Source organism: Scleropages formosus, chromosome 14 (genome assembly GCF_900964775.1).
Source record: "Scleropages formosus chromosome 14, fSclFor1.1, whole genome shotgun sequence".
NCBI lineage: Eukaryota > Metazoa > Chordata > Actinopteri > Osteoglossiformes > Osteoglossidae > Scleropages > Scleropages formosus.
Window position 1 is genome coordinate 27,897,070 of NC_041819.1, and position 26,493 is coordinate 27,923,562.

The window sequence follows — 26,493 nt, forward strand, 5'->3', positions numbered from 1 at the left end:
AATGACAAAGTGTATTCAAGTGTACAACTATTGTAGTTTATTTAAAAAATAAATGATGTAACAAAAACACATGCTTGTGCTGTATGTGAGCACATGCTCAGATTTCTCTGTGATATTCTAAATTAACTTAATTCATGAAATTAAGAAAAAATCGTTACTTACACATCTGCATCAACTTTTCTTTTCTTGGACATGATGGGTCTATTTGTATTTTTTTTACTAATCCTATCACTCCACTAGAACGTCGCTGCAGGGAAAACATATCCAGACACTGCCGTCTACTGGCTAGATGCCTTCATCGCGCAGGCAATAAAACTGAGATGCATTTTCAGGTCCCAAAGTAAAATTTATAATAACTAATAATTTGTAAGCTCTCGCGGGCCACATAAAATGAGGGGGCGGGCTGGATTTGGCCCGCGGGCCTTGAGTTTGACACCTGACTCTAGGGTAGACTTTCATTTATTATTCACTAAAGTTTCATTTATTAGAGATTTTGCTCCAAAGGGACCTACATCTCAGACAAAAATGATTTATTACATCAACAGAAGGAGAAATTTGGATACAGACACTGATTCTAGGGTACAGTTCATTTGTCACGTACCATGCTGCAAATCAGTGTACGTTACATGAGTAGCTGTATAAAGGTTTATCCGTTATTTGGCAATTTCTAATCACAAAATTATGAACATTTACATGTTTCTAATTAAGAGATCGGGGTGAAGTGTTGAGACCATTCTTAAATGCAGTGATTCCTCAGTTCTGAGAGGGGGAGATCATTCCACCACATCGGAAAAGGACATGTGACCACCCCCAACTACCTCTTAATGGACCTTCTTCAGTGTTTAATTTAGCCACTGACTCGGAAACGCTCTCCAAATCTCATCGCAGAGTCGTCACGTGACCATTAGCTGACCAATCAGGATTCTGCTTTGGCTGTGTCAGGTTGGGAGGGGTCAATCCTCACTCCCCAAAATGCATTGCGGGGCAAGGGGACATGGCTGCACAATGAATACTGGGTATGCAAGTGACACGTTTCTGCATATGGTGCAGACGCCGAATATGAAACGGGAAAGAAGGATTCTCTGGTTGGCTGGTCAAAGCCCCAGAAAGCTCACTGGCTCGGGAAAAGTCCTGCACCCCCCGGTAACCGCTCCGGCAATAGGTTGTAAACAAGCTAAACAGTTGGTGTGCATCCAGCCCCCCCCTTAATTTTTGTTCTCGTTGGTGGCCAGTGGACAGACAGTGGAGCACATTGGTCACTGTGACCATGTGAGCTCACTGCTCCTGCAGGTTGTCCATCTAGAGTCACGGTGGCAATAGCGAGAACAGAGCAGCCCAGACTTCCCTGTCCCTCACAAAATCCTCCAGCTCAACCCAGGGGATCCCCAGCCACTCCCAGGCCAACTGGGAAATATAATCCCTCCAGTGGGTCCTTGGCTGACCTCGGGGTCTCGTCCAAGTTGGCCGTGCCTGGTATACCTCCAAAGGGAGGTGCCCAGGGAGCATCCTTATCAGATGCCCGAACCACCTCAACTTCGGTCATTACCCAAAGTTCATGACCATAGGTGAGAGTAGGGACGTAGCTCGACCAGTAATTGGAGAGCTTCGCCTTATGGCTCAGCTCCCCCTTCACCACTACAGTCCTGTACAGCGACCGCATTACTGCTGCCGCTGCTCCCAGTCTGCGGCCAATCTCACGCTCCCTTCTCCCCTCACTCGTAAACAAGACCCCAAGATACTTAAACTCCTCCACCTGGGGCAATTTCTCTCCTCTTACCTAGAGGGAGCATGCCATCCTTTTCCGTGAGAGAACCATGGACTCAGACTTTGAGGTGCTGATCCTCATCTCAGCCGCTTCACACTTGGGTGCAAACCTTTCCATTCCGTGTTGGAGGCAACCATGTGACGGTGCCAAAAGGACAACATCATCTGCAAAAAGCAGAGACGTCACTTTCCAACTCCCACACAGAATGCCCTCCTGACCTCGGCTGTGCCATGATATCCTGTCCATGAAAACCACAAACAGGAGTGGAGACAAGGCACAACCTTGGCGGAGTCAAACACCCACACTGAACAGGCCTGACTTAATGCCAAGTATGCGGACACAGCTTTCGCTCCGTATGTACAAGGACCGAATGGCCCGCAGTAGTGGCCCCGGTACCCCATACTCCCTAAGCACCTCCCACAGAATTTCCCAGGGAACATGGTCATATGCCTTCTCCAAGTCCACAAAACACATGTAAACTGGATTAGCTAACTCCCATGCCCCTTCAATTACCTGTGAGAGGGTAAAAAGCTGGTCCACTGTTCCACGCCAGGAGGACAGAATCCGCATTGTTCCTCTTCAGTCTGAGGTTTAACTATCAGCCAGAGCCTCCTTTCCAGCATCCTGGCATAGACTTTCCCAGGGAGGCTGAGAAGTGTGATGCCCTGATAGTTGACACACACTCTCCGGTCCCCTTTCTTAAAGATAGGGACCACCACCCCAGTTTGCCAATCCAAAGACGCTGTCCCTGAGGTCCATGCAACATTACAGAGGCGTGTCAGCCATGACAACCCCACAACATCCAGGGCCTTAAGCAGTTCTGGGCGAATCTCATCAACCCCCGGTGCTTTGTCACTGTGGAACTTTCCAACTACCTCAGTGACTTTCACCAGGGAAATGGACTGTGATACCCCAGAAACCTCTGGCCCTGACTCCCATAAGGGAGGCATATTTTCAGGTTTAGGAGTTCCTCAAAGTACTCCTTCCACCTCCCGTCAATGTCCTCATTTGAGGTCAGAGTTTCTCCACTCTTGCTGAGCACAGCTGGAGCGAAGCTCCTCTGACCCCTCCTGAGCCATTGAATGGTTCTCCAGAACTGTCATTTTCCATGGCCTCTCCAAAGTCCTCTCATGCACTGGATTTTGCTTCCGCAACTGCAGCAATTGCCACTGTGGAATTAAAATGAGCCACACGGACAATCAGAGTCGCATAGGATATATTCCCTTTAATGCGCATTACACTTTAATGTGGGAGAGTTTCTGTGCAGTGGGTCCCCCACAACAAAGTATACAGCAATTACTTACACACTTATTACTTACTCATTGTGCATTATATTTTGTGTTGAAGGTGCATCGCTGCTGTTCATGGTGTTTCTGGTAAGTGTAGTTGTTTTGCTACCACTTTTTCCCGTCGCACATTCGTGTCGTGTAGCTGTGCAGGTTGATAGATACAATCGGTTGTGTGTTTGTGTAGCGTTGCGTGGCACTGTAATTGTTTTGTTTGTTAAGTAGTATTTAGTGGTTTGTTAGGACGACTGTTCTCCGGATCATTTCTGTGTCCCGTAGCGGGAGTGGGCGTGACTCCGTGAGTTCGATTAATTGCGTCTGGGCGGTTGTTTGTTTTGCACCCCAAGCAGGACTCAAACCCCAGACCCACCGGAGAGCAGGACTGTGGCCCAACCCACTGCACCACTGCACCCCCACGGGTGTGAGACAGGGTTTCTCAAACCTGCAATAAAACTCATTCAAATCGTCGGCTAGTTGTTGAGTTGACACGGTGCCGGGGGGTGGTGTCTTGTAATTGGTGATGTCTTTCAGGCCTTTCCACACCGATGCAGGATTGTTGGCTGAAAACTGTTTCTTCAGCTTTTCAGAGTAGTTTCTCTTAGCCACTCTGATCTCCTTTGCCAGTGTGTTTTTGGCCTGTTTATACAAGACTCTGTCCCCGTTCTTGTAGGCGTCTTCTTTGGCCTGACGAAGCTGTCTGAGTTTTGCAGTGAACCACGGTTTGTCATTGTTGTATGTTAAACGAGTCCTGGTAGGGATGCACATATCCTCACAGAAACTGATATATGATGTTACAGAGTCTGTTAGCTCATCCAGATCGCTAGCAGCAGCCTCAAAAACACTCCAGTCAGTGCACTCGAAGCAGGCTTGTAAGTCCTGCTCTGCTTCCTCAGTCCATCTTTTAACAGTCCTTATTACAGGTTTAGCTGATTTCAGTTTCTGCCTGTAGGTCGGTATAAGATGAAGCAGGCAGTGATCAGAGAGCCCCAAAGCTGCCCGTGGACAGAGTGATATGCATCCTTTACTGTGGTGTAGCAGTGGTCCAGTATATTACTGTCTCTGGTAGGACATGTAACGTGTTGTCTGTATTTTGGAAGTTCACGGGAGAGATTTGCTTTATTAAAGTCCCCGAGAATGATTATAACAGAGTCCGGGTGTTGTTGCTCTGTGTCTGTGATCTGGTCGCCCAGCTGTTGCAGCGCTGCGTTCACGCACGCTTGCGGTGGAATGTAAACGCTTACGAGAATGAACGAGGAAAACTCCCGCGGCGAGTAGACAGACTTACAGTTGATGAAGAGCGCTTCTAGGTCGGGACAGCACATCTTCTTCAACGCTGTTACACCTGTACACTACCTTTCGTTGATGTAGAAGCATGTCCCACCTCCATGTGATTTCCCCGCTGATTCCGCTCTGAACAGCTGGAAGCCCGGCAGATGTAGCGCGCTGTCCGGAATGGCTTCATTGAGCCAGGTTTCCGTGAAGCACAGAGCAGCAGAGTTGAAAAAGTCCTTGTTTCTTTGGGACAGGAGGAAAAGTTCGTCCATTTTGTTGGGTAAGGAGCGGAGATTCGCCAAGTGGATACCAGGCAGTGCTGTTCTAAAGCCGCGCTTTCGGAGCTTGACAAGCGCGCCGGCTCGCTTTCCACGCTTGCGCGTCTTGGAGCGCTTGAGCAGCGCCGCTGCACCTCCGACTACAATGTCCAGCAAAACGTCAGAATAATTGAAAACCGGTAAAATGTTGGGTGGTGTGTACTGCCGAATGTTCAGTAGTTCTTCCCTGGTAAAACTGATTGTCGGAGTATAACTAAAGACAGGGCAAACTAACAAAAACAGTAAAACAACTGCGGAGCTCCACACCGAGGCGGCCGTTCACGGCGCCATCGTCATTACATTTACATTACATAGATGACGCCACTAACACTTTCCTCTCTGCCCTATCCTCCTTCCTTGATTCTCTCTGTCCTCTGTCTTCAAGACCAGCACGCCCCATCGCTACCCCATGGCTGTCTGATACGTTACGTGCTAACAGGACCAAACTGCAGGCGGCAGAGCGAAGATGGCGTAAATCCAAAACTCCATCGGACGTGGATGCTTACCAGTCACTCTTAGCTGCTTTTCAGTCTGCTCTCTTCAGCTAAAACCTCCTTCTTCCACAACAAAATACAGTCTGCATCCAAAAAACCACACAGTCTCTTTGCCACCTTCTCATCCCTTCTGTGTCCCCTGTCACCTCCTCCTCCCTCTTCTCTTACTGCTGAAGACTTTGCTTTGTTTTTCAGAGACAAAGTCAAAGCGATCACTGATAAATTCTCACCATCAACCTGCCCGGTCGTGCTGGACCTCCCCGCAAAGCTATCCTCTCCAATTTCAAGCCGCTCTTCGAATCTGAAGTCGCTGACCTCCTGATATTGCGCAGAGCCACCACCTGCTCGCTTGATCCAGTCCCATGATCACTCCTCCAGAACATTTCCCCGCAACTCTCCTTCATCTCTTCTATCAACAACTTTTCACTCTCTTCTGGCTGTTTCCCAGCTGCCTTTAAAACTGCTCTAATTTCACCTCTGTTAAAAAAATCCTCCCTGGACCTCAATCTGGTTGAAAATTACAGACCGGTCTCTCTCCTCTCCTTCCTGTCTAAAACCCTAGAGCAGGCGGCCTGTGATCAACTGTCCGATTTCCTCACCCGGAACCATCTCTTCGATGGTTATCAGTCTGGTTTCAAAGTTGGTCACTCCACTGAGACTGCCCTTCTGGCGGTATCTGATGCTCTCCAAGCTCCTAGAGCTGCCTCCCTCTTCTCGGTCCTCATCCTCCTCAGTCTGTCTGCAGCATTCGACACTGTAAATCACTGGATTCCACTCTCCTCTCTTAACCAGCTTGGGATCAAAGGTGCAGCACTAAGATGGTTTGAGTCCTACCTCTCTGACAGATCCTATCAAGTGGAGCTCTCGTTCTTCTCCTCTGCCTCTCTCAACCAGTGTTCTGCAGGGCTCGGTACTGGGTTCTCTTCTTTTCTCCATCTACACCTCCTCCCTCGGTCCGGTCATAACTTCCCATGGATTCAAATACCACTGCTATGCTGATGATACCCAGCTCTTCCTCTTCTTTCCACCTGGTGCGTCAGATATCTCCCCACGCATTGCTGCCTGCCTGTCGGAAATCTCTTCATGGATGTATGATCACCACCTCCAACTCAACCTCTCCAAAACAGAGATTCTTTACCTCCCAGCTGGCCTGTCCTCCTGTCACGACCTCTCGATCAAACTGGACAACTCACTCATTTCGCCTAGCTCCTTCACTAAGAGTCTGGGAGTAATGATCTGTCATTCTCTCAGCATATCGAAGCTACAACCCAGACCTGCAGATCCATCTTCCATAATATTTGTAGGATCCGTCCCTACCTCACTACTGACTCCGCCCAACTACTTGTCCAGGCCATAGTGACTTCCCGTCTGGACTACTGCAGCTCTCTCCTGTGTGGCTTTCCTGCTAATGCCATCAAACCTCTGCAGCTTCTACAGAATGCTGCTGCACGAGTTGTGTTCGATTTGCCAAAGCACTTCCATATATCTCCTCTACTCATTTCTCTGCACTGGCTTCCTATAGCTGCCCGAATCAAATTCAAAACCCTGGTTACTGTGTACAAATGCATCAATAGAACTACTCCCAGCTATTTACAAGACTTAATCAACCGGTACACCCCAGCCAGGCCCCTTCGCTCGTCTACTTCTGCTCGCTTGGTGGTCCCACGTACGAAAGGTAAAGCTCGGAGGTTCTCGGTTCTGGGTCCGTTGTGGTGGAATGACCTTCCCCTATCACTCAGAACTGCGGAAACTCTGTCTATTTTCAAGAAGGGTCTGAAAACCCACCTTTTCCAGATCCACTTTGCCCAAGATCTCTCCAGCTCATTTATGGTGTAACTGTTCACGCATCGTAATTCCATAAGCATCCCCAGATACAACCTTTATTCAGCCACTACTCTGGCATTGTATTTGCTGATTTGTGTATCTTTTAATATTAAAAAAAAATTGTGGGAGGGTATCAGGATTTGTCTATCCTGTGTTTTATGCACCTACTCAATCGATGAACCTCGGTGTAGCAAGCGGTAGGGAACAAACTAGGTTTTCTTGAGACTTTCATGTCTGCCTCTATGTCTCCTTCTCTTAATGTAATGCATAAATTGTACTTTTGCTGAGATGTACGTCACTTTGGACAAAAGCATTTGCTAAATGAATAAATGTAAATTTAAATATAAATGTACACCTGTTGTGCTGAGTTGATACGCCCCCTTCAGTACTTAATGCTAACGCGTTATCTGTTTTTTCTCCAACCTTGGGTCACCTTGCCCTGTTTCAGTGTCTACTTGCATATGAGAGCATCAATATAGCAGTTTTCTCACCCAGTCTATCTTTGTTAGTTCCTGCTCCTTGATACAGCATGCAGCTCTCAGTTATTTTCCACAAGCACTTACCCTACTGGACACTGCATAGTTATATTTGCTTTTAGCACTAATATCTAATATTAAATTATCTCTCATACCACCTTTTTTGCCTGCTGGTACTTATCTGTTGAGTCAGGAGTCCCCAGAGCCAACCAGACCCTGAATGCCTCCTTCTTTAGCTCGATGGCTTCCCTCATCACCGGTGTCCACCAGCAGGTTCCTGGGTTGCCACCATGACTGGCACCAAAAAGCTTTTGACCACAGCTGAGCCTGGCTGCTTCCACAATGGAGGTTTTGAACAAAGTCCATTTGGACTCCATGTCCACAACCTGTCCCTCGACATGGGAGAAGTTCTCATGGAGGTGGGAGTTAAAATCAATCCGGACGGGGTCCTCCGAGTCGTTCCCAGCACATCCTCACACTATGTGCTTGGGTCTACCAGGTCTGTCCTTCAGTTTTTCATCTGATCCAGCTCACCACCAGATGGTGATTGGTTGAGAGCTCAGGACCTCTCTTCACCTGTGTCCAGAACATGTGGCCTCAATTCAGATGAAACAACTACAAAGTCAATCATTGACCTTTGGCTCAAGGAGCTCTGGTACCAAGTACATTTATGAGCATCCTTGTGTTCGAACATGGTGTTTGTTATGGATAAACCATGATTAGCACAGAAGTCCAATAATATTTCACCATTCGGGTTTAGATCAGGCAAGCCGTTCTTCCCAAATCACCCCTCGCTAGGTTTCCCAGTCATTGCCAATGTAACCATTGACAGAACTATGGAGTCTGTAGGTGGGGGCCCTGTCCAGAACCCCACCCACCCTCTCCAAGAAGGTTGAATACCTTTGGTGCATAAGTACACAGAACAGTCAAAGTTTTCCTCTGCAACTTTAAGTCGCATTGAGGTGACTCTCTCGTCCACTGGGATAAACTCCAACTGTATGGCAGCCAGCCGGAGGCTTGTGAGTATCCCCACACCCGCCCGGCGCCTCTCACCTCGTGCAACTCCTGAGTAGGAGAGGGACCACCCCCTATCGAGGAGTTTGGTTCCAGAGCCAACACTGTGAGTGGAGGTGAGCCCAACTATATCTAGTTGGTATCTCTCAACCTCCTGCACCAGTTCCAGCTCCTTCGCCCCAAGGAGGTTACATTGCACATGCCAAGAACCAGTTTCTGCTGCGAGGGGCCGTGATACCACGCGCTACACTGCCCCCTCCAGCAGTCTGAAAGACATTTCATCCAACCTCCATTTTGGACCTTGTGGGAGGTGGGCCCACATGCCCCCCCCACACGTTGCCTTTTTGGGCTGAGCCCGGGCGGGTTATGTGGGCTGCTCAGCCACCAGGTGCTCACCCAGGAACACTACCCCCAGGCCTGGCTCTAGGGGTAGGTCCTTGGTGACCCTACTCTGGGTAGGATAAACATTGTACTGTTTACTTTTTTCATGGGGATTTCTGGATTCTCTTAGTCTGGATTTTCATTCCAGACCTGTCTGCTATGGGAGACCCTACCAGGAGCATAATGCTCCCGACGATATAGCTCTGGAGATCCCTAGATCACACCAGCCCTTCTGCCACGACAAGGCTCAATCCAGGAAGGGCTGTGCAAAAGGACCAATGACAACAACCGCTTGTCCTGAGCAGGGTTGCACTGAGCTGGAGCCTACTCGGCAGCACAAGGCACAAGGCCGAATTGGGAGGGGACACACCCAAGATGGGACGCCAGTCGGTCGCAAGGGACCCCAAGCAGGGCTCGAACCCCAGACCCCCCACACAGGTTAAACTAGTAGTGAAAACCTTTGTTAGCTGGTTGGCACAAGCAGAAAGTATACGCCCTGGGACACCACCAAGACCAGTCGCTTTCCTCACATTGACACTGCGCAGAACCCTTCTGTCCTCAATAGTATCCAGTATCGGCAGTTCATGTTGATCAGGTGGCAGTGCAGGCTGAACTGTTTCCCCACTATTGCCGTCTTTGTCAAAGTGGGCAAAGTACGAGTTGAGCTCCTCCACTACGGATCAATTACTGTCTGTGGGCAAATTATCATTCCTTCTGTAGTCTGTGGCAGCTTGTACTTTGCCACATACGTCGGGGGCATTACCGACATTTGTGTAAACATGGTCGTGTGTTCGTACCCCTGGCTGCGCAGTTAACATCGATAGAATTTTGGATAAACTGACTTGAGGTTTGCATGATTAAAATCCCCAGCTACAACGAATAATCCTTCTGGATGCGAGTTCTGTTGTTTGCTAATAGGTGAGTGTAGCAGCTCTAGTATGGGGGTTACGGTGGCGCAGTGGGTTGGACCAGGTCCTGTTTTCTGGTGGGTCTGGGGTTTGAGCCCTGCTTGGTGTGCCTTGCGACAGACTGGTGTCGTGTCCTGGGTGTCCTCTCCCCCTCCAGCCTTGGCCCCGTGTTGCCAGGTTAGGCTCTGGCTCCCTGCAACCCCATATGGGACCAGTGGTTTCAGACTGTGTGTGTGTAGCTCTAGTGCTACCTTAGCATTAGCACACGCGGGTATGCAGACTGCAATTGCAAAAACCACAGCGAATTCCTAAGGGAGATGGAAAGGCTTGCATTGCACCACGATATATTCCAAGTCGGGACTGCAGTGTCTGTCCGTGGCGACTGGATTCGTGTAGCAAGCCTTGTTCACGTATATACAAAGTCCGCCTCCCGTTTTTTTGCCGCCTCCAAAAGTCCTGTGGATGCAGAACAATGTGTGGCCTGCTAACTCACAAGTCGGGAATGTTGCGGTTTAAGCCGTCTTTCCATCAAGATCAGGATACAACAGTTCTTAGTAGCTCGCTGCGCCATTATCCTCAGTTGTAGTTCGTCCATCTTCTTGGAAAGGGATTGAGCGTTTGCAAGAAATATGGTTGGGAGTGGTAGTTTGAACAACGCAGCCTTTAGCTTAGCTTGTAGCCCTGCTCTCTTCCCTTGCTCCTACCCGGTTCCCTCGCCATCGTCTACTGCTAGAAGATGATGTAACCCAAACCGACCCGGTGTTGTGGTAATTTCCACCGGTATTGTTTACAGTTAAACTCGAGATGATCTCATGTAGATCCATACTTACAAGATCAAGACGTCCATACACTGTGTGCTGCAACTTTACCATCTAAAGTAAATGCAATTCATCCCCTTTTCATGGAGCGCCTCTACAGGGCACTGAGCACAGGTACAGAGCAAAAAAACCAAGGAAGCAAATAAAAATGACACAAGCAAGAACAGAACTTTTACAGGAGTACCAATCCGCTGTGTCCACACGTGCTGCCATGTTTAAAGGTGCTCATCTGTACCACAGGACAGGTAAACCCAGGTGTTTCCGCAGGACCGCAGGAGGATACGGTCACTGTGTTCAACACTGCGCTCAGACACTGCAGTAAGAAATACGCAAGAATAAACTTTGATTGCATTTATTTATATGAACTCAGTTGAAATGTATATAATGTGTAAGGTGATCAAGTTCACCCCATTCTTGAGTTTATGTAACAGACATTCTATAACTATGACCTCAACACACAAAGATAGTAAAAACACGTCCAGTATGTGACTGAAGCGTAACCAGCTCCAGTGTGCTGCGTAATACAGTAAAGTCCAGTTGTACCACAGTAATGTGCTTACAACACATACTGTGCTGAATGCAACAAACAGCCATAAAATTCATACCAACAGTATCAATAAACAGAAACAAAGTCACACGCAGCTTTTACCACATTTGAACAGTTGTCCTCCAAATCATGAGAATTCCGTGACACGTGAACAACGGAGTAACAAAAAAGGAAGCCGAAAACTGCGGCCCCACAAACTCTTCTGTCCTGGGACTTCGTGAGCAAACGGTTTGTTCTTGTAAAGAGCAACCGGGGCTCAAACTAAAGTCATAAGATTTTCTCCATCTGCATCAGCAGCTCCTTGTCTCATCTGATCCTGAGGGTTCGGATCTGTGGGGAATAAACACAGTGCTTGTTAGTCCAGTGCGTCTGGTCTGCAGTCCATCATCTCTGCTAGGATGGCTCAGCTAGAGCACATTTCAAGACATTTCCGGTCTATAGTGCAAGTGTGCGATCTACATGTCCGTCCAGTATCGGCACAGTGACACCGTGGTACCAACAACTGAGTGATGAACTTGCAAAGATTTGAATATTGCAGACTGGTGGCTGAGGGGGGGAACTGACTGAGACTCATACTTTGCACCAAGGATGAAATGATTTGTGTCACAAATTATTCAGTTAACGTTGAAAAGCCGTATGAGTGAAGATGGACAGGCGAAAACTGACATTCCGAGGACCGAGTTGGTTCGCTCCCAAGGGTTACGTCTGAACATCCACGTTACCTCGAGGGACACTGTCCACTGTAGCGCTTCCAGGAGGCTCATCTGCCTTGTATATGGTGTCCCTGGACTCCGCATCTGTACAGTACAAAGGGGACTCAGAAAAGGACAGGGTCCATGACTTGAGGGTTTTGGCTCAATGTCCCACTATGACCATGACTTGGGTGGAGCCAAGGGGGGGAATTGTGACCTTAACAGAGAATCAAGAGTTTGCTGTTCCATGACCACAACTAATGTACGCTGTTCTTCCCGAGCTTCAACAATCAGCCGTTACCCTTCGTCTTGAGGTTTGTACCTCCCTTTTGAAACGGAACTTCTCTAGACGGTGTCTCCGTCCTTCCACGTCAACAAAGGAAGCGTCTTGGCCAAGAACTCCAACAGCACCTTGCGCTATCCTCATTTCTGGGGGAATGTCCCCAGATGTCTGACTGCCTGCTGTAGGAACGTCAGCTCGGTCCCTCAGAACTTGTGACTCCTCCTTCCTGAAAGGTCAGCGCAGCTGCCAGGAACAGCTGGAGCAGCACTGTGCTTTGCCATGCTATATATAGTTGGATTCGTGGCCAGAACTTGTCCCAAGTCCACAACTCACTTTCAGTGGTCACATCAAGCTCCTCCCACAGATTTTGGCATCTTGGTACCTCTCTGCCCAACCAGGCCTCCTCTGCTGAGCTGACAGTTTCTTTTCTGCTCCATATCACTACAGGAACCAGCCACTCTCCTACAGGAGCTTATACAAGAGCCATCTCGAACCCTTGGCTGACATCTATTGCCTGCGTGGCACAGAGCTCTGAGTACAACTTACCTTTATTAGGTACGGCTCCACTCTATCACCTCAGGAGAAATACCTTGGCTCAGGGACACTAGGACAGGTGAGGGGATTTCAAACCAAGCTTTTGGTGGGTTTTAAAAAGCCATCCTGTGGCTTGAACCTGCACTCCTCTGAATGAACAAACTGCTGGTGAAACTAATTAAATGAACCCTTAAATTAAAAGAACACTGGCGTTCACTAGCGGACGCTTGTTACCCAACAAACACTGCAGCACTCGAACACAACACATCACCTTATGGATGATGGACCAACAAGGCAGGACTGCAAACAACTTAATGAGTATGAATTATTTTTAAACCTACTTTTCAACCACCCACTAACACGGGGCTGGTTCTGATGAGACAGGTGGACAGTTCACCTGTGGGTTGATGAGCCAATCAAATCTCATTTTTCTATCAAAGTGGCCAGTGAGCACAGCTGGAGCTCAACAGGCTCGACTGTCGGGGGGAAAATCCGTAGGAGATTCAGTTTACCATAGAATGAATTCATGTAGGTCCTCCGGCGATCATCACCTGCACAGGTAAGGAGATGAGGACGCGACTAAGTGACAATAGGTGAACAAATCACCTTACGCTGATGTTTTTAAAGGTGTGACATACAAACATCATCTATGTAATTCTACACGCTTATCAATTACCCCAAGGTGTAAACTACGCTCAAGGTAGAGCCAGCCAGTTGTTGCTTTGTTGCTGTACTTACGTTTGAAGTAAAATCTTCTGCAATAATAAAGCATCATCATGAGCAGAGTCACAGCCACGGCCGCCACCAGTATGGCAACGAAGTACTCATATGTCCAGCCGTCCATCGTCGACGAGTGCCGCTCCAGCACCGGCTCCTGGTCCATGTCATAACCTTTGTTATCTAGGCAGAGTAAAATCTGACGTTGCACCCCGAAACTCATTTTATTTCCTAATAGTTATACAACTGGCAGCAAAATGCAGAAGCTCATGAAGTCCAGCAGCTGTACCGTAGTCCACACTGTGGTTTGAAGATACTGCAATGGTAAAAGTTGCCCGCTGTTTTATTGAACAACTGACCTGGAAATAAGTCCATCTCAGTGAGGGGGTCACTGTGCTCCTCACTCTTAGGGTTACTGAACACACAGGTGTAACTTTTACTCTGCTCTCCACTCTTCTCCACCATCAAGGTGTTTCCCTCCTTTACAGTTTCATTGTTCTCTTTCCAGGAGTATTTGGTGTGTTTAGTCTCCTCTCCCACACAGGTCAGGATGCACTGGGTCCAACTGCAGGACGTGGTCACACCGGGTTTGGACACAGGATCTGTAGAGGAAAAGAACTGCTCAGGTAAACAAGGTAAAATGTGGATGTGAGCAAATCTGTGGATCTAAAGACTCTTTAAGTCACAAAAATGCTCAGATTGTTGCATTTTGTCCTTTGAACCTCAGTGTGATGAAGACTGAACAGTCCTGTCCTGATGTGTCCAGGTGCATCATAACATGTGTCATATACGTCAGATGAACCACTGACCTGGAAATAAGTCCATCTCAGTGAGAGGGTCACTGTGCTCCTCACTCTTAGGGTTACTGAACACACAGGTGTAACTTTTACTCTGCTCTCCACTCATCTGAACTGTCAAGGTGTTTCCAGGTGTAGTTTTTCCGTTCTCTTTCCAGGAGTATTTGGTATGTTTAGTCTCCTCTCCCACACAGGTCAGGATGCACTGGGTCTCGTTGCAGGATGTGGTCACACTGGGTTTGGACACCGGTTCTGTACGAGACAAAAGTTGACATGAAGCTGCTGACTGTGCATCAGTGCTGTAGAACTGCTGTCCATGAACACACAACACGGTGACGCTGAGCCGCCGGGTGACGTCCTCGTCATCGCAGCACTTCACACGGTGACGACACGCTCGCTGCCGCCGCAAAACGTCCTATAAGGTGGCCACTTAGCAAAGGGTGACGAAAGTGTGCAGGTACTTTAAAATCGAGGTGCTGAACTCAGTGCAGCAGGATGTGCTCTGGGCCTTTTACTGTAGTGCTGTCATTTATTACTGGATCGATCAATCAATCAATCAATGGCGGCTACTTACTCAGTGGGATCAGGTCAAGTCCCGTTAGAGGCGTTTTCCCGTTGATTTCAGCAAGGTACCGTCCTTCATCTTCTGCTTTTAACCCTTTCATTACCAACACCCCAGTAGAGTTATTCAGGTCACACTGCTCGCCGGTCTCACATCTGCCATAATAAACCACTTTATCCCTTTTCCACTCGGATATTTTGGTGTTACTTTTTTTCCAAATGATTTCTTTGATTTTCTCATTTGCTCCCGGATCCAGTTCAGCCTCAGCTCCCAGTAGTCCATAGACTGTTTCTGTTTGTGCACATGAACGTGTAAACACACACACACACACACACACACACACACACACACACACACACACACACACACACACACACACACACACACACACACACACACACACACACGGTTACTGTACAGGCACAGCATGCTCTTCGTGGAGCAACACGGCCATACACCGTTATTGTCTAAACATGAAGATAACACGAGTTTTTAAGCTGAAAGTACTTGGTTCAAGCCCCATTTAACATGTTCATTAGAATTACTCAGTTCTGTAAAGTGGATCAAACACTAAGTAACTCCTGTTTTTTAAGTGTTGATTCAGTGCAGTGCAATTTCCCCTTAAAATAGTCATGGTACAGCCGTACAGCCATAAACACACACATACCCACAATGCACTGCTCGTGAACACTGTCCAAACCCACTTTTAAAGAATTCAGACCATACAGGCAAGCTACCAAATAAAATAACTTTGCGTGTTACAGGAAAACCTTGAAAACAACTCATTAAATTACAGTCTTAAGGGCTTCATTAGTCAGTTGTGAGGTGCAGGGGGCCACAGACAGGAGGGCTTTGACAACAAAACGGTGTTTACTGGAAATATGAGACCCAACAAAACACTCCCCCCCTCTGGATCAGCCACCCAGCCTCTTCCCCCAGATGCAGTTCACTGGAATCCTCAGGCCAGCTGCCCTTTCGTCCCCTCGACGGGTCCTCTAAGGGCCGGCAGCTGGCAGTCATAACAAGGGCACGGACGGGTCCCTGTGAGCCGTCCATCGTGCTGCACCCACCTCCGGCCTTGGGGTGGACCGCACACCGACTCAACACGTTTTAATAATCTTTATACACTGTGCTGATTCTCTAAGAAAAACACGGGAGGTTTTTTGTTAGATGATGTCTGTTTCCCATTGTTTCTGCCATACTGTGAGGATTCAGCTTTTTGGTGTGATAAGAGTGCAGAAAAGGGCGGCAAAGTCTCTGGGTGCAGCAGACATGAGGAATAATTTCCATCTGTAGCATCCTTGAATTTCCTTGAGATAAAGCTTTGCAGGGTGAATGTTGTGCATGACCTTAAGTGAGATTTTTGGAACAATTATTTGGCAGGAGCCAAACTTTCTCCATGGGAACAACCACCCTGGTGAACTTCTATCGCTGCACCATTGACAGCATCACAGTGTTGTTTGGTACCATCACTGGCCACCCAGAGTCTAAAACTGCTCGAAGGACTGTGCAAACCGCAGAGTAAATCATTGGTTCAGAGGTCTCACATCTCCAGGACGTCTACGCCCCCGCTGTCGGAGAACGGCTCGGTGCACCATCACGGACATCGGTCGTCCAGCTCACGTCTTCTCCCTACTAGTCTGTGATAAATGCAACCGGAGCATCTCCACCCTCTGAGCATCTCCACCCACAGCTTCCTCTTCAGAGACAGTTTCCACCCACAGGCTGTCAGATCATTGCACACTCTTTACCAGCTGTAGTTTTACAGCCAAACTGTACTGTCACTTGTACTTTAGGTCATTTCCTGTTGTCCCTTACACTGTTTATACCACACAAATTACACCCCCTGTACTGTGACGTGCACTGTTGCACTACTGCACTGGATTGTCTTTGCACGCTTTTTGCTTAAACCCCTTTTGTTTGTTGTGCTGCCACTGGTCACCCCTATATCCACATCCTGCTCCACTCACCTGCCACACACAAGGTCTGCACTCTGTTATGCCGCATCAGTCCTGTTCTGTCAATCACTTGCGCAGAATACAGTCCGGACTGGTCCATCGTCACACGACGCAGGACGAGGGATCCATCGCTCGTTACATCTCCTAATTTGCCTCTTCTGACTCTCTTATCCACCCTGTCAAAAATTGTCAAATGTCCACGTTTCCAGATCAGCCGATTGTCTTCTGTGGCACCTGAATACCCCAGTGGGACGGTCACCTCGTCTCCAACCAGAGCGGTCAAATCACACTGCTGCTGGGCTGTGGGACACAGAGAAGAGGGAGTTAAAAATACACTCGGGTTTGGCTGAAACACACACACACACACAGTGACAGGTTCACGTGAAATACATCTTTGGGAGGAAACCCACGGGGAGCAAGAGAACATGTGAAAGTCAAAGTCAAGTTGAACTTTATTATCAGTTCCACTCTAGATGAGTTACACAGAGGGGAACAAAATTTAGTTTCTCTTTGCACCTGTGTGTCACACAGAACACAGTGCAAGATAATGCAAATAAAACACAGTGCAGCATAACCCAGTCTGGCGACAAGATACATAACATACAATATAGAGAGAAGTAAAAGTGTTACAAATAATATAACAAATGACAATTTACTGTGTAGCACCAGAGACAGTAACATGTGAATAAATATGGGGACGGTGGGGAAAGTGCCATGTTCAAGTGACTTGTGCAGTCTTCTTGTTTTTTGGGGTCAGATGTGATGCTGAGGGCCTTGCAGGTGCACCGCATGTGGTACATGTCCTGTATGGAGGGGAGAGGGGCACCGATGGTCCTTCCTGCAACGTTTCGTATCTGTTGTAGGGACAAGCGGTTCACAAAATGTGTGTGTGTGTGTATATCCAGCAGACACTTTTTTCCAAAGCGACTTCCAGTGAACTCTATGTAGTGTTATCAGCCCACACTCCTCATTTACCACAGTGACTTACACTGTTAGATACACTACTTACACTGGGTCACTCATCCACAAATCAGTGGAACACACACACACTCTCTGTCACTCACACACTATGGGTGAACCTGAACATTGTGTTTGGACTGTGAGAGGAAACCAGAGCACCCAGAGGAAACCCCCACAGACATATGGGGAGAACATGCAAACTCCACACACCGCCCTTTGCATTAATACTTCATAAACATTAAACAGTCCACTTGCAACATCAGGTACGGCTCTTCTCACGCACTGACAGACAACCATAGATTTACACACACACACACTCTCTCTGAACCGCTTGTCCCATATCGGGGTCGCGGAGAGCCGCAGCCGAACCCAGCAATACAGGGCGAAAGGCTGGAGGGGGAGGGGACACACCCAGGACGGGACGTCAGTCCATCGCAAGGCACCCCAAGCGGGACTCGAACCCCAGAGCCACCAGAGAACAGGACCTCGCAAAATCCGCCCCACCTCATGTCATTCTCTTCTTTAGAAAACCGTTTTTCATTTTTACGTGAAACCAGGAACTCCTGTCACGTTCCACATTTACGTAATATTTATTTACACTTAAGAAAATCACTACAATTTTACAGTTTGAGAACGAAATTGCCGTGTGTGAATGGGCGGCGTAACGAAGTTCGCTTTCTGCTTGCTATAATAAAACACCACCGTTTGTATTTATACTTATAAACATGATTAAACAGTCCAGTTGCAATTACACACACTTTCAGAATCGCTTGTCGCATACGGGGTCACGGGGAACCGGAGCCTACCCGGCAACACAGGGCGTAAGGCCGGAGGGGACACACCCAGGATGGGACGCCAGTCCGTCGCAAGGCACCCCAAGGGGGACTCGAACCCCAGACCCACCAGAGAGCAGGACCCGGTCCAACCCAGTGCGCCACCGTCATAATATATATAACCATTATAAATTTATACTCTAAAAATACTATACTAGTAAAAACGTTTACACTAATAACATTACTACGTTGGGAAGTGCCAAGTGGAAGGAAAAACGTACCGAAAGTGAGACGAAACCGGAGCAGAAGGAGAAAAACAGCGATGGCGAGGAGTGTGTCGGTCCGCGGGGGGCGCATCGTGACTGACGTGGGGTCAATAAAACGACATGCAATAATAAAAAAAAAAAAAGAAAACGAAATGAAAGGAAATAAAATAGAATCAAATAAGAGAAGAAGAGAGAGAGGAGAGCTGCCGCCGTCGTCTTGTGCTCTTTATTCGGGGAAAAGTGCAGAACAAAGTTCGCTTCACGGCTTTTTCTTCCTGCGCGGTGACGTCTTAGAAAGGCAGCGAGTTACCATGGCAACCAGACGCGCGTTAGGGAGGCAAGGCAACCGGACGCAGGGACGCTGCTTGGGTGTGAACGCGTCTGGGCGCTCAGAAAGGGGTGTTTATGTATTTCTGTCCGAAAATGGGCAGAATCCTGTGTTGAAAAATAACAAAAGAAAATGGAAAGAAAAGCAAACAGAGAGGAGAAAATGAGTGGAGCGCAGAAACACAGACCGTCATCCAATACACATTTCCATACATTTATTTATCAGACACTTTTCTCGAAAGCGACGTACATCTCGGAGAAAATACAATTTGTTCATTACATTAAGAGAAGGAGACATAGTTGCAGACGTGTGATAATCAAGTAAACCTAGTTTGTTTCCTTCCACCTTATGTTAATCGTACAAGTAAGTGCATAAAACCCAGACTACACAATTCCTGATTGCCTTCCTACAAATCTTTTATAAGGTACACAAACATTTACACACAAGAGTAGTTGCGTAAAGGCTTATCTGGGCATGATCATAAAGTTACGGTGCATGAACATTTACACCATACATGAATCTAAGAGATTTTGGGCGAAGTGAGTCTGGAAAAGGTGAGTTTTCAGACCCTTTTTAAACATGTACAAGAGTTTCAGCAGTTTGAGTGAGAGGAGGAGGTCGTTCCACCACAACGGAACCAGAACCAAGAACCTCTGTGGTTTACTTTTTGTGCGCGGGACCATCAAGCGAGCATAAGTAGACAAGCAAAGCGGTCTGGTTGGGGTGTAACGGTTGATCAAGTCCTGTAAATATCTGGAAGCAATTCTAACGATGCGTTTGTAGACAATAACCATGGTGGTGGAACTGCTTTGGCTGAATCCGGGCCCAAGTGCCCTCCTCGGGCCCCAGAAGAACTCGAGTTCCTCTCCTGTCAAACAGGGCCTTATACACGGTGCTGTGCTTAAGGAGGGTCTCCGCCTGGACCTCAGCCGCCATGGTCTTACTGCACTTTACAGCGTGGCTGTAATGAGCGGGCCGTGTCTCGGCATTCGGCCCGGTGTTGGACCAGGACTTCACCAACTGGAGCATCGGAAGGGCCAACCAAAGACGCACAAAGTACTGGTGGGGATGCTGAATTGGAGCTGCCAGTCGGTCACATAACTGGGAGGGGAAGAGACAATCCAGTGTAAGGAATGTCAGGCACATCGCTCCCTCCCTCCTCCTTTGGAAGGTACATGCCCTACCTTCTCACGTACTCGTACTTGCCCCCTTAGACGAGACCTCTCCGCATCATGCTGGGCAAGGGGTACACCTGCGCAAGGTAGAGCAACGTGGGGAGGATGTCCACCTTCAGTGCCAACATTTTCCCTACTAAGGAGAAGGACCTGGTCTTCCACAAACCCACTTTCCATCTGGCTTTGGTCAATTTCTTTCCAATTGACCCCTGGCAGCACCTTCTGAAGGAAAGTTAATCCCCAAAACCTTGAGAGGACCGTCGTATTGGGAAAACCTATCAATGCAATCCTCTCACTTTTTCCAGCTGTCAACGAGCTTGATAAGAGACTTTCTGAGGTTTAGCGCCATGCCTGAGGGGTCTCCAGTTGGCAAGATTGGCTTTATCTGCTTTCTTGTACAACAAGGAGCGCACCCCGTCCTTGTACTCATAGTAAGCATGCCCCTGCCCAGCACCTCTTTGACGACATGCAAAAAAGCGGCCCCAAGACGTCCCAAAATGTGTAATAAAATTCCACCGGCAAACCATCGAGGCCAGGAACCTTGCGCCAATTCATCTTACCTAAGCACCTCCGACAACTGCAGCAAAGTGACGGGGCTCTCTAAGCCGCAAAGGGCATCCTCGGGAACCTCCGATGTCAAATTCTCTAAAAACCTCCTTTCTGTTACCAAGTCCATTTCCCTGATTTTAAAAAGATTTCTATAAAAACAGAATGCAACCTCCAACATCTAGGCAGTGTCGGTGAAGGACTCAGCTGGTTTCACAGAGATGTAAACCCTCTCTTGCGTTTCAAGTCCTTCACCTTCTTGCTCTCCTCTACTTCCTTAACTCCGGAGACAAACAGCAAGGCTTTGGCCTGCCGCTCATGCGACCACCTCAAAGTAGCCTTATCACCACGGCCCTATCACAATCAAAGGTCCCGCCGTTATTGTGGCAAGAAGAAATCCTCTGGAGTTCCTCCCTGAGCGAGCTGATATCCTGATGTCGCAAAACAGAACATTGGATATAATTGTTGATGGTGAGCTTCATAGCAGAGGGGGTGCGGTGGCACAGTGGTGCAGTGGGTTGGACCAGGTCCTGCTCTCCAGCGAGGCGGGGGTTCGAGTCCTGCTTGGGGTGCCTTGCAACGGTCTGGCGTCCCCTCCTGGGTGTGTCCCCTCCGGCCCTGCTCCCTGTGTTGCCGGGTAGGTTCCGGTTCCTGGTGACCCCGTATGGGACAAGCGGTTCAGAAGGTGTGTGTGTGTGTTTCATGGTCAGTGGGCCACTGCGCAGTTGGGAGAACCTTCTTAAAAGTAACGGAGGACAATGCTAAAATGTAATCTAAACGGCTACAGGTGCTGTGGCTGCTGCGCTAGATAATGCCTGGTTTCTAAAACCATCAGTAAGGCTAAAACTTTTGAAATGTTTAATACTTGCATCGTCCTTGCCCTCAAGAAAGATGTTGAAGTCTCCTCCTGTTATTAGATGTCTATCGGTCACACAATGAGGGACCAGCTCATCAAACAGAGCAATGCGGGACTTGACCTCCAGCGGAGCTCCGGACGCTGCTGCCTCTCTGCCTGACGAGCTGAACGCCTTCTATGCTCGTTTTGAGGCGGGCAACACCACCAGCACAGAGAGAGCTCCCGCGGCTGCAGAGGTTAGTCCACTTTCTGTCTCTGTAGCGGATGTAGCCCGACCCTTCCGTCGGGTGAAGACTTGTAAAGCTGCGGACGGCATTCCGGACCGCGTGCTCAGAACATGTGCGGTCCAGTTAGCGGGTGTGTTTATGGACATTTTTAACCTCTCCCTCTCCCACTCAGTCGTCCCACTGTGTTTTAAAACATCAACCATTGTGCCTGTCCCAAAACAATCAAAAATTACGTGTTTAAATGACTGGCGCCCTGTTGCTCTGACCTCCATAGTCATTAAGTGCCTGGAGAGATTGATTAGAGACTATATTTGCTCTGTGCTGCCTGCCTCATTAGACCCTCTCCAGTTTGCCTACAGGAACAACCGCTCCACAGACAATGCCATTGCCTTCACTCTCCACACTGTTCTTTCCCACTTGGAGAAAAAGAACACTTACGTGAGAAAGCTGTTTGTAGAATACAGTTCAGCATTTAACACCATTGTTCCCTCCAAGCACAGTGTGAAGCTCCAGGCTTTGGGTCTGAACAACTCCCTGTGCAGCTGGATACTGGACTTTTTAACTGGCAGGCGTCAGGTGGTCAGAATAGGCTGCAACATCTCCTCTCCGGTGCCCCGCAGGGCTGCGTTCTGAGCCCTCTCCTGTACTCCCTCTACACTCATGACTGTGTAGCTACGCACAGCTCCAATGCCATCGTGAAGTTTGCCGATGATACGACGGTTGTAGGCCTGATCACTGACAGTGATGAGGCGGCCTACAGGGAGGAGGTACACACTCTGACACATTGGTGTCAGGAGAACCACCTCTTACTCAACACCACCAAGACCAAGGAGGTCATCGTGGACTTCAGGAGGCAGGAGAGGGAACACACCCCCATCACCATCAGCGGAACACCGGTGGAGCGGCTCACCAGCTTCAAGTTTCTCGGTGTCCATATCACCAAGGATCTCACATGGCCCAGTCATACTGATGCAGTGGTGAAGAAGGCCCATCAGCGCCTCTTCTTCCTCAGACGGCTGAGGAAGTTGAGGATGAACCAGAACATCCTCAAAGCCTTCTACACCTGCGCAGCGGAGAGCATTATTACTGGCTGTATCACCTCCTCCCCTCCTTGAACCGCCTTAACGTGGTGGAGAGGTTTGGGTGCCTGAATGATCTCAGGAGCTATGTTGCCTGGGGCTATATGCCCCTAGTAGGGTCTCCCATGGCAAACAGGTCCTGGATGACGGACGAGACAAAGTGCGGTTCAAAAGACCCTTATGATGACTATTAAATCAAGGTTTTCGTTTACCCCGCCCGGTATGGGGCCACCGGGGCCCCACCCTGGAGCCAGGCCTGTGGAGGGGGCTCGGATGCCACCTGGACGCCTCCCTGTTGAGGTGTTCTGGACATGTCCCACTGGGATGAGGCCTCGGGGCAGACCCAGGACACGTTGGAGAGACTATGTCTCCCAGCTGGCCTGGGAACGCCTTAGGGTTTCCAGAGGAACTGGAGGAGGTGTGCGGGGAGAAGGAAGTCTGGGGGACTCTGCTTGGACTGCTGCCCCTGCGACCTGGCCCCGGATAAGTGGAGGAAGATGGATGGATGGATGGATGGATGGATGGATGGATGGATGGATGGATGGATCACCTCCTGGTATGGTAACAGCACTGGCCTCAACCGCAGGTCTCTCCAGAGGGTGGTGAGGACAGCCAGACACATTGTGGGGGTTGAGCTTCCCTCCCTCCAGGATATTTACAACAGGCGGTGTGTGAGGAAGGCACAAAGGATCATTAACGACCCCAGCCACCCTAGTCACGGACTGTTCTACCTACTCCCCTTAGGTAGACGGTACCAGAGCATCCAGTCCTGCTCAAGTCGGCTGAGGGACAGTTTCTTTCCTCAGGCCATTAGACTGTTAAACACCCAGGACCGAGACCAAAAAAACAAAATCCGCTGTTAACTTGACTACATGTACATATTCTCTGTATTCTCTACACATACATTATAGATAGTTTGTTTATTTGTTGTATATTTTGTGAATACAATTTGCATATATACTGTATTTTGTCTGTGTACATTGCGTTATCCCCCCGTGTGTCATATGTATACTATGTATACTGCGTATATAGTGCATATTACGTATACTGTGCAATATTGTGTGTGTGTGTATTTATACTGAGCAACCCCCCGTGTATTGTATTGTTCTACTATATATAGGGATTGCATAGTGTACACTTATGTTGTATAACGTAACTTATGTTATACTCTCAACACTGCATTTTCTGGAGCTGCACTAAAGATTTTCACTCTTCTCTACATGTTATGTTGACGGTGATGTGACAATAAAGCTTGATTGGATTTGATTTGATTTGACCTCCAGCGGAGCGTAGACGCACAGAACGTGTATGTACTGACTTCTCCATGTGACGTCCACCCCAAAACCCAGCCAGCATGAACAGTAAAAGGCCTAACCTTCTGATAGGTGCACTCCCCAAAAAGTATCTCCATGCCTGTAGAGTGGACACCACCTACGCTCTAGTAGGACTCACCCTTCCTCCATTCGTGAGAGAAGAGAGTCATGTCCTGCAAGTCCCGGAGATGGACTTCCTGCAAAAACACAGGTTGAAGGCATAGGACTCAAACTGATTAAACAGTTAAACAGCAGTTATTTTTACTTCATTTTTAAGTCCCCTGACGTTAAGGGATAATATTTTAAAATCAGCCATTGCAGTACATTATTAAATGAATAAAGCACTAAAATAACATGAAAAACCGGCCACTATTTAGTCCATAAAGAACTCCTCTTCAGAAGACACTGCCTCCACAGGGTCCACACGGCATCCATCTCCTCCGGGGAAGAGGTTTGCTCTCGGCCTTCTTCCGAAGGGGACTCGGCCGGCAAAAGGGCCCCGTCAGATGCCAATGCAGCCTCCCTTCCAAACTTTTTCTTCTTCCTTTTTTGGTGTAGAATCTTCCATTTTTTGCTCCATAAATATTCACCAAGATAGGGGCAGGGCTTGCTCCCCGGATCTCTTTGGCTTCACCAATGGCCTCTCTGGCCCCCGCTGGCATTTCCACCACCATCTCCATCACGCCGATTTCCTTCTTCGTCAAGGTTAGTGCCTGAAGACCCTCCTCCACAGATACCCCGGTTCCAGACAGGGCATCTGCATAAGAGGGCCTCTGCTGCAGGCAGAGACGGGCCAAATGCTCTTCGCATCTTCAAATATTCCAGCGATGGGGGCACTTGCAATCCCTGGCCAAATGGCCAGTCTCCAAGCAGTTCCTCCCTCTCATGTTCTTACAGACTTCTGCCGTGTGCCCCTGACCCTGGCAGATTCTATAGAAGGGAGGCTGCTGGGGGTAAAAGAGGTAATCGCCATTATTGTGCCTATTAGAATACGTTCCTTGTGCACATTCTGTAAGAGAGTAGCATTCACATTCTAACCACTTCACCCTCTGTGTGAAGATGAAAATGATCAGGAAAGACAAATAATTTCTCAGCTCTTTGTGCCACATTGTGCTCATAAGCACAGTTTCTGATATGAATTATGTTTGATTTAATATGGTTTCTTTTTATTACAGCAGTACATCACTGTGAGGGGGGCACTGGGGCACACTGGAGACTCCTGGTGCTTCAGGAACTGAAGTCATAGTGAGAAAAAAAAACATCCCAGTTGTTTAATTGATGGCTTTCATGCAGGAAACAATAATAATAGGTCCGGTGCTGTGTATTGGATGGCGGTCTGTGTCTCTGCGCTCCACTCGTTTTCCCCTCTTTGTTTTCTTTTCTTTCCATTTTCTTTTGTTATTTTTCAACACAGGATTCTGCCCATTTTCGGACAGAAATACATAAACACCCCTTTCTGAGCGCCCAGACGCGTTCACACCCAAGCAGCGTCCCTGCGTCCGGTTGCCTTGCCTCCCTAACGCGCGTCTGGTTGCCATGGTAACTCACTGCCTTTCTAAGACGTCACCGCGCAGGGAGAAAAAGCCGTGAAGCGAACTTTGTTCTGCACTTTTCCCCGAATAAAGAGCACAAGACGACGGCGGCAGCTCTCCTCTCTCTCTTCTTCTCTTATTTGATTCTATTTTATTTCCTTTCATTTCGTTATTTTTTTATTTTATTATTGCATGTCGTTTTATTGACCCCACGTCAGTCACGATGCGCCCCCCGCGGACCGACACACTCCTCGCCATCGCTGTTTTTCTCCTTCTGCTCCGGTTTCGTCTCACTTTCGGTACGTTTTTCCTTCCACTTGGCACTTCCCAACGTAGTAATGTTATTAGTGTAAACGTTTTTACTAGTATAGTATTTTTAGAGTATAAATTTATAATGGTTATATATTTTGGGGGTGCGGTGGCGCAGTGGGTTGGACTGCAGTCCTGCTCTCCGGTGGGTCTGGGGTTCAAGTCCCGCTTGGGGTGCCTTGTGACGGACTGGCGTCCCGTCCTGGGTGTGTCCCCTTCCCCCTCCGGCCTTACGCCCTGTGTTGCCGGGTAGGCTCCGGTTCCCCGTGACCCCGTAAGGGTCAAGCGGTTCTGAAAATGTGTGTGTGTGTGTGTGTGTGTGTGTGTGTGTGTGTGTGTGTGTGTGTGTGTGTGTGTGTGTGTGTGTGTGTGTGTGTGTGTGTGTGTGTGTGTGTGTGTGTGTGTGTGTGTGTGTGTGTGTGTGTGTGGTCATATATTATGACGGTGGCGCACTGGGTTGGACCGGGTCCTGCTCTCCGGTGGG

At 48.4% G+C, this 26,493-nt stretch overlaps 2 protein-coding genes across 4 annotated transcripts in view; one reads left to right on the forward strand and one right to left on the reverse strand.

Moving 5' to 3' along the window:
- Positions 1-10,906: 10,906 nt before the first annotated feature.
- On the reverse strand, positions 10,907-24,398 carry LOC114912197 (uncharacterized). Of its 3 annotated transcripts, XM_029257925.1 has the most exons (10): positions 24,308-24,397; positions 18,660-19,079; positions 16,658-16,945; positions 14,700-14,978; positions 14,350-14,377; positions 13,688-13,902; positions 13,350-13,511; positions 13,124-13,162; positions 11,825-11,899; positions 10,907-11,432 (listed from the first exon to the last, which is right to left on the reverse strand). In XM_029257925.1, exons 2-10 carry the CDS (start codon positions 18,733-18,735, stop codon positions 11,359-11,361), a joined length of 1,236 nt encoding a protein of 411 aa, XP_029113758.1. In that variant the 5' UTR covers positions 18,736-19,079; positions 24,308-24,397; the 3' UTR covers positions 10,907-11,358. The 3 variants fall into 3 exon arrangements, with proteins under 3 accessions (XP_029113758.1, XP_029113759.1, XP_029113760.1); XM_029257926.1 differs by lacking the exon at positions 13,124-13,162 and having other exon boundaries at positions 24,308-24,398; XM_029257927.1 differs by lacking the exons at positions 14,350-14,377; positions 14,700-14,978; positions 16,658-16,945; positions 18,660-19,079; positions 24,308-24,397 and adding an exon at positions 14,138-14,260 and having other exon boundaries at positions 13,688-13,930.
- A 1,352-nt stretch (positions 24,399-25,750) lies between these two features.
- The window catches only part of LOC108931701 (carcinoembryonic antigen-related cell adhesion molecule 5-like), a 35,111-nt gene continuing 34,368 nt past the window's right edge, over positions 25,751-26,493 (forward strand). Inside the window, exon 1 of the mRNA XM_029257928.1 lies at positions 25,751-25,999. Coding sequence (XP_029113761.1) covers positions 25,924-25,999 — 76 coding nt within the window. The 5' untranslated portion in view covers positions 25,751-25,923. The remainder of the gene's footprint in view (positions 26,000-26,493) is intronic.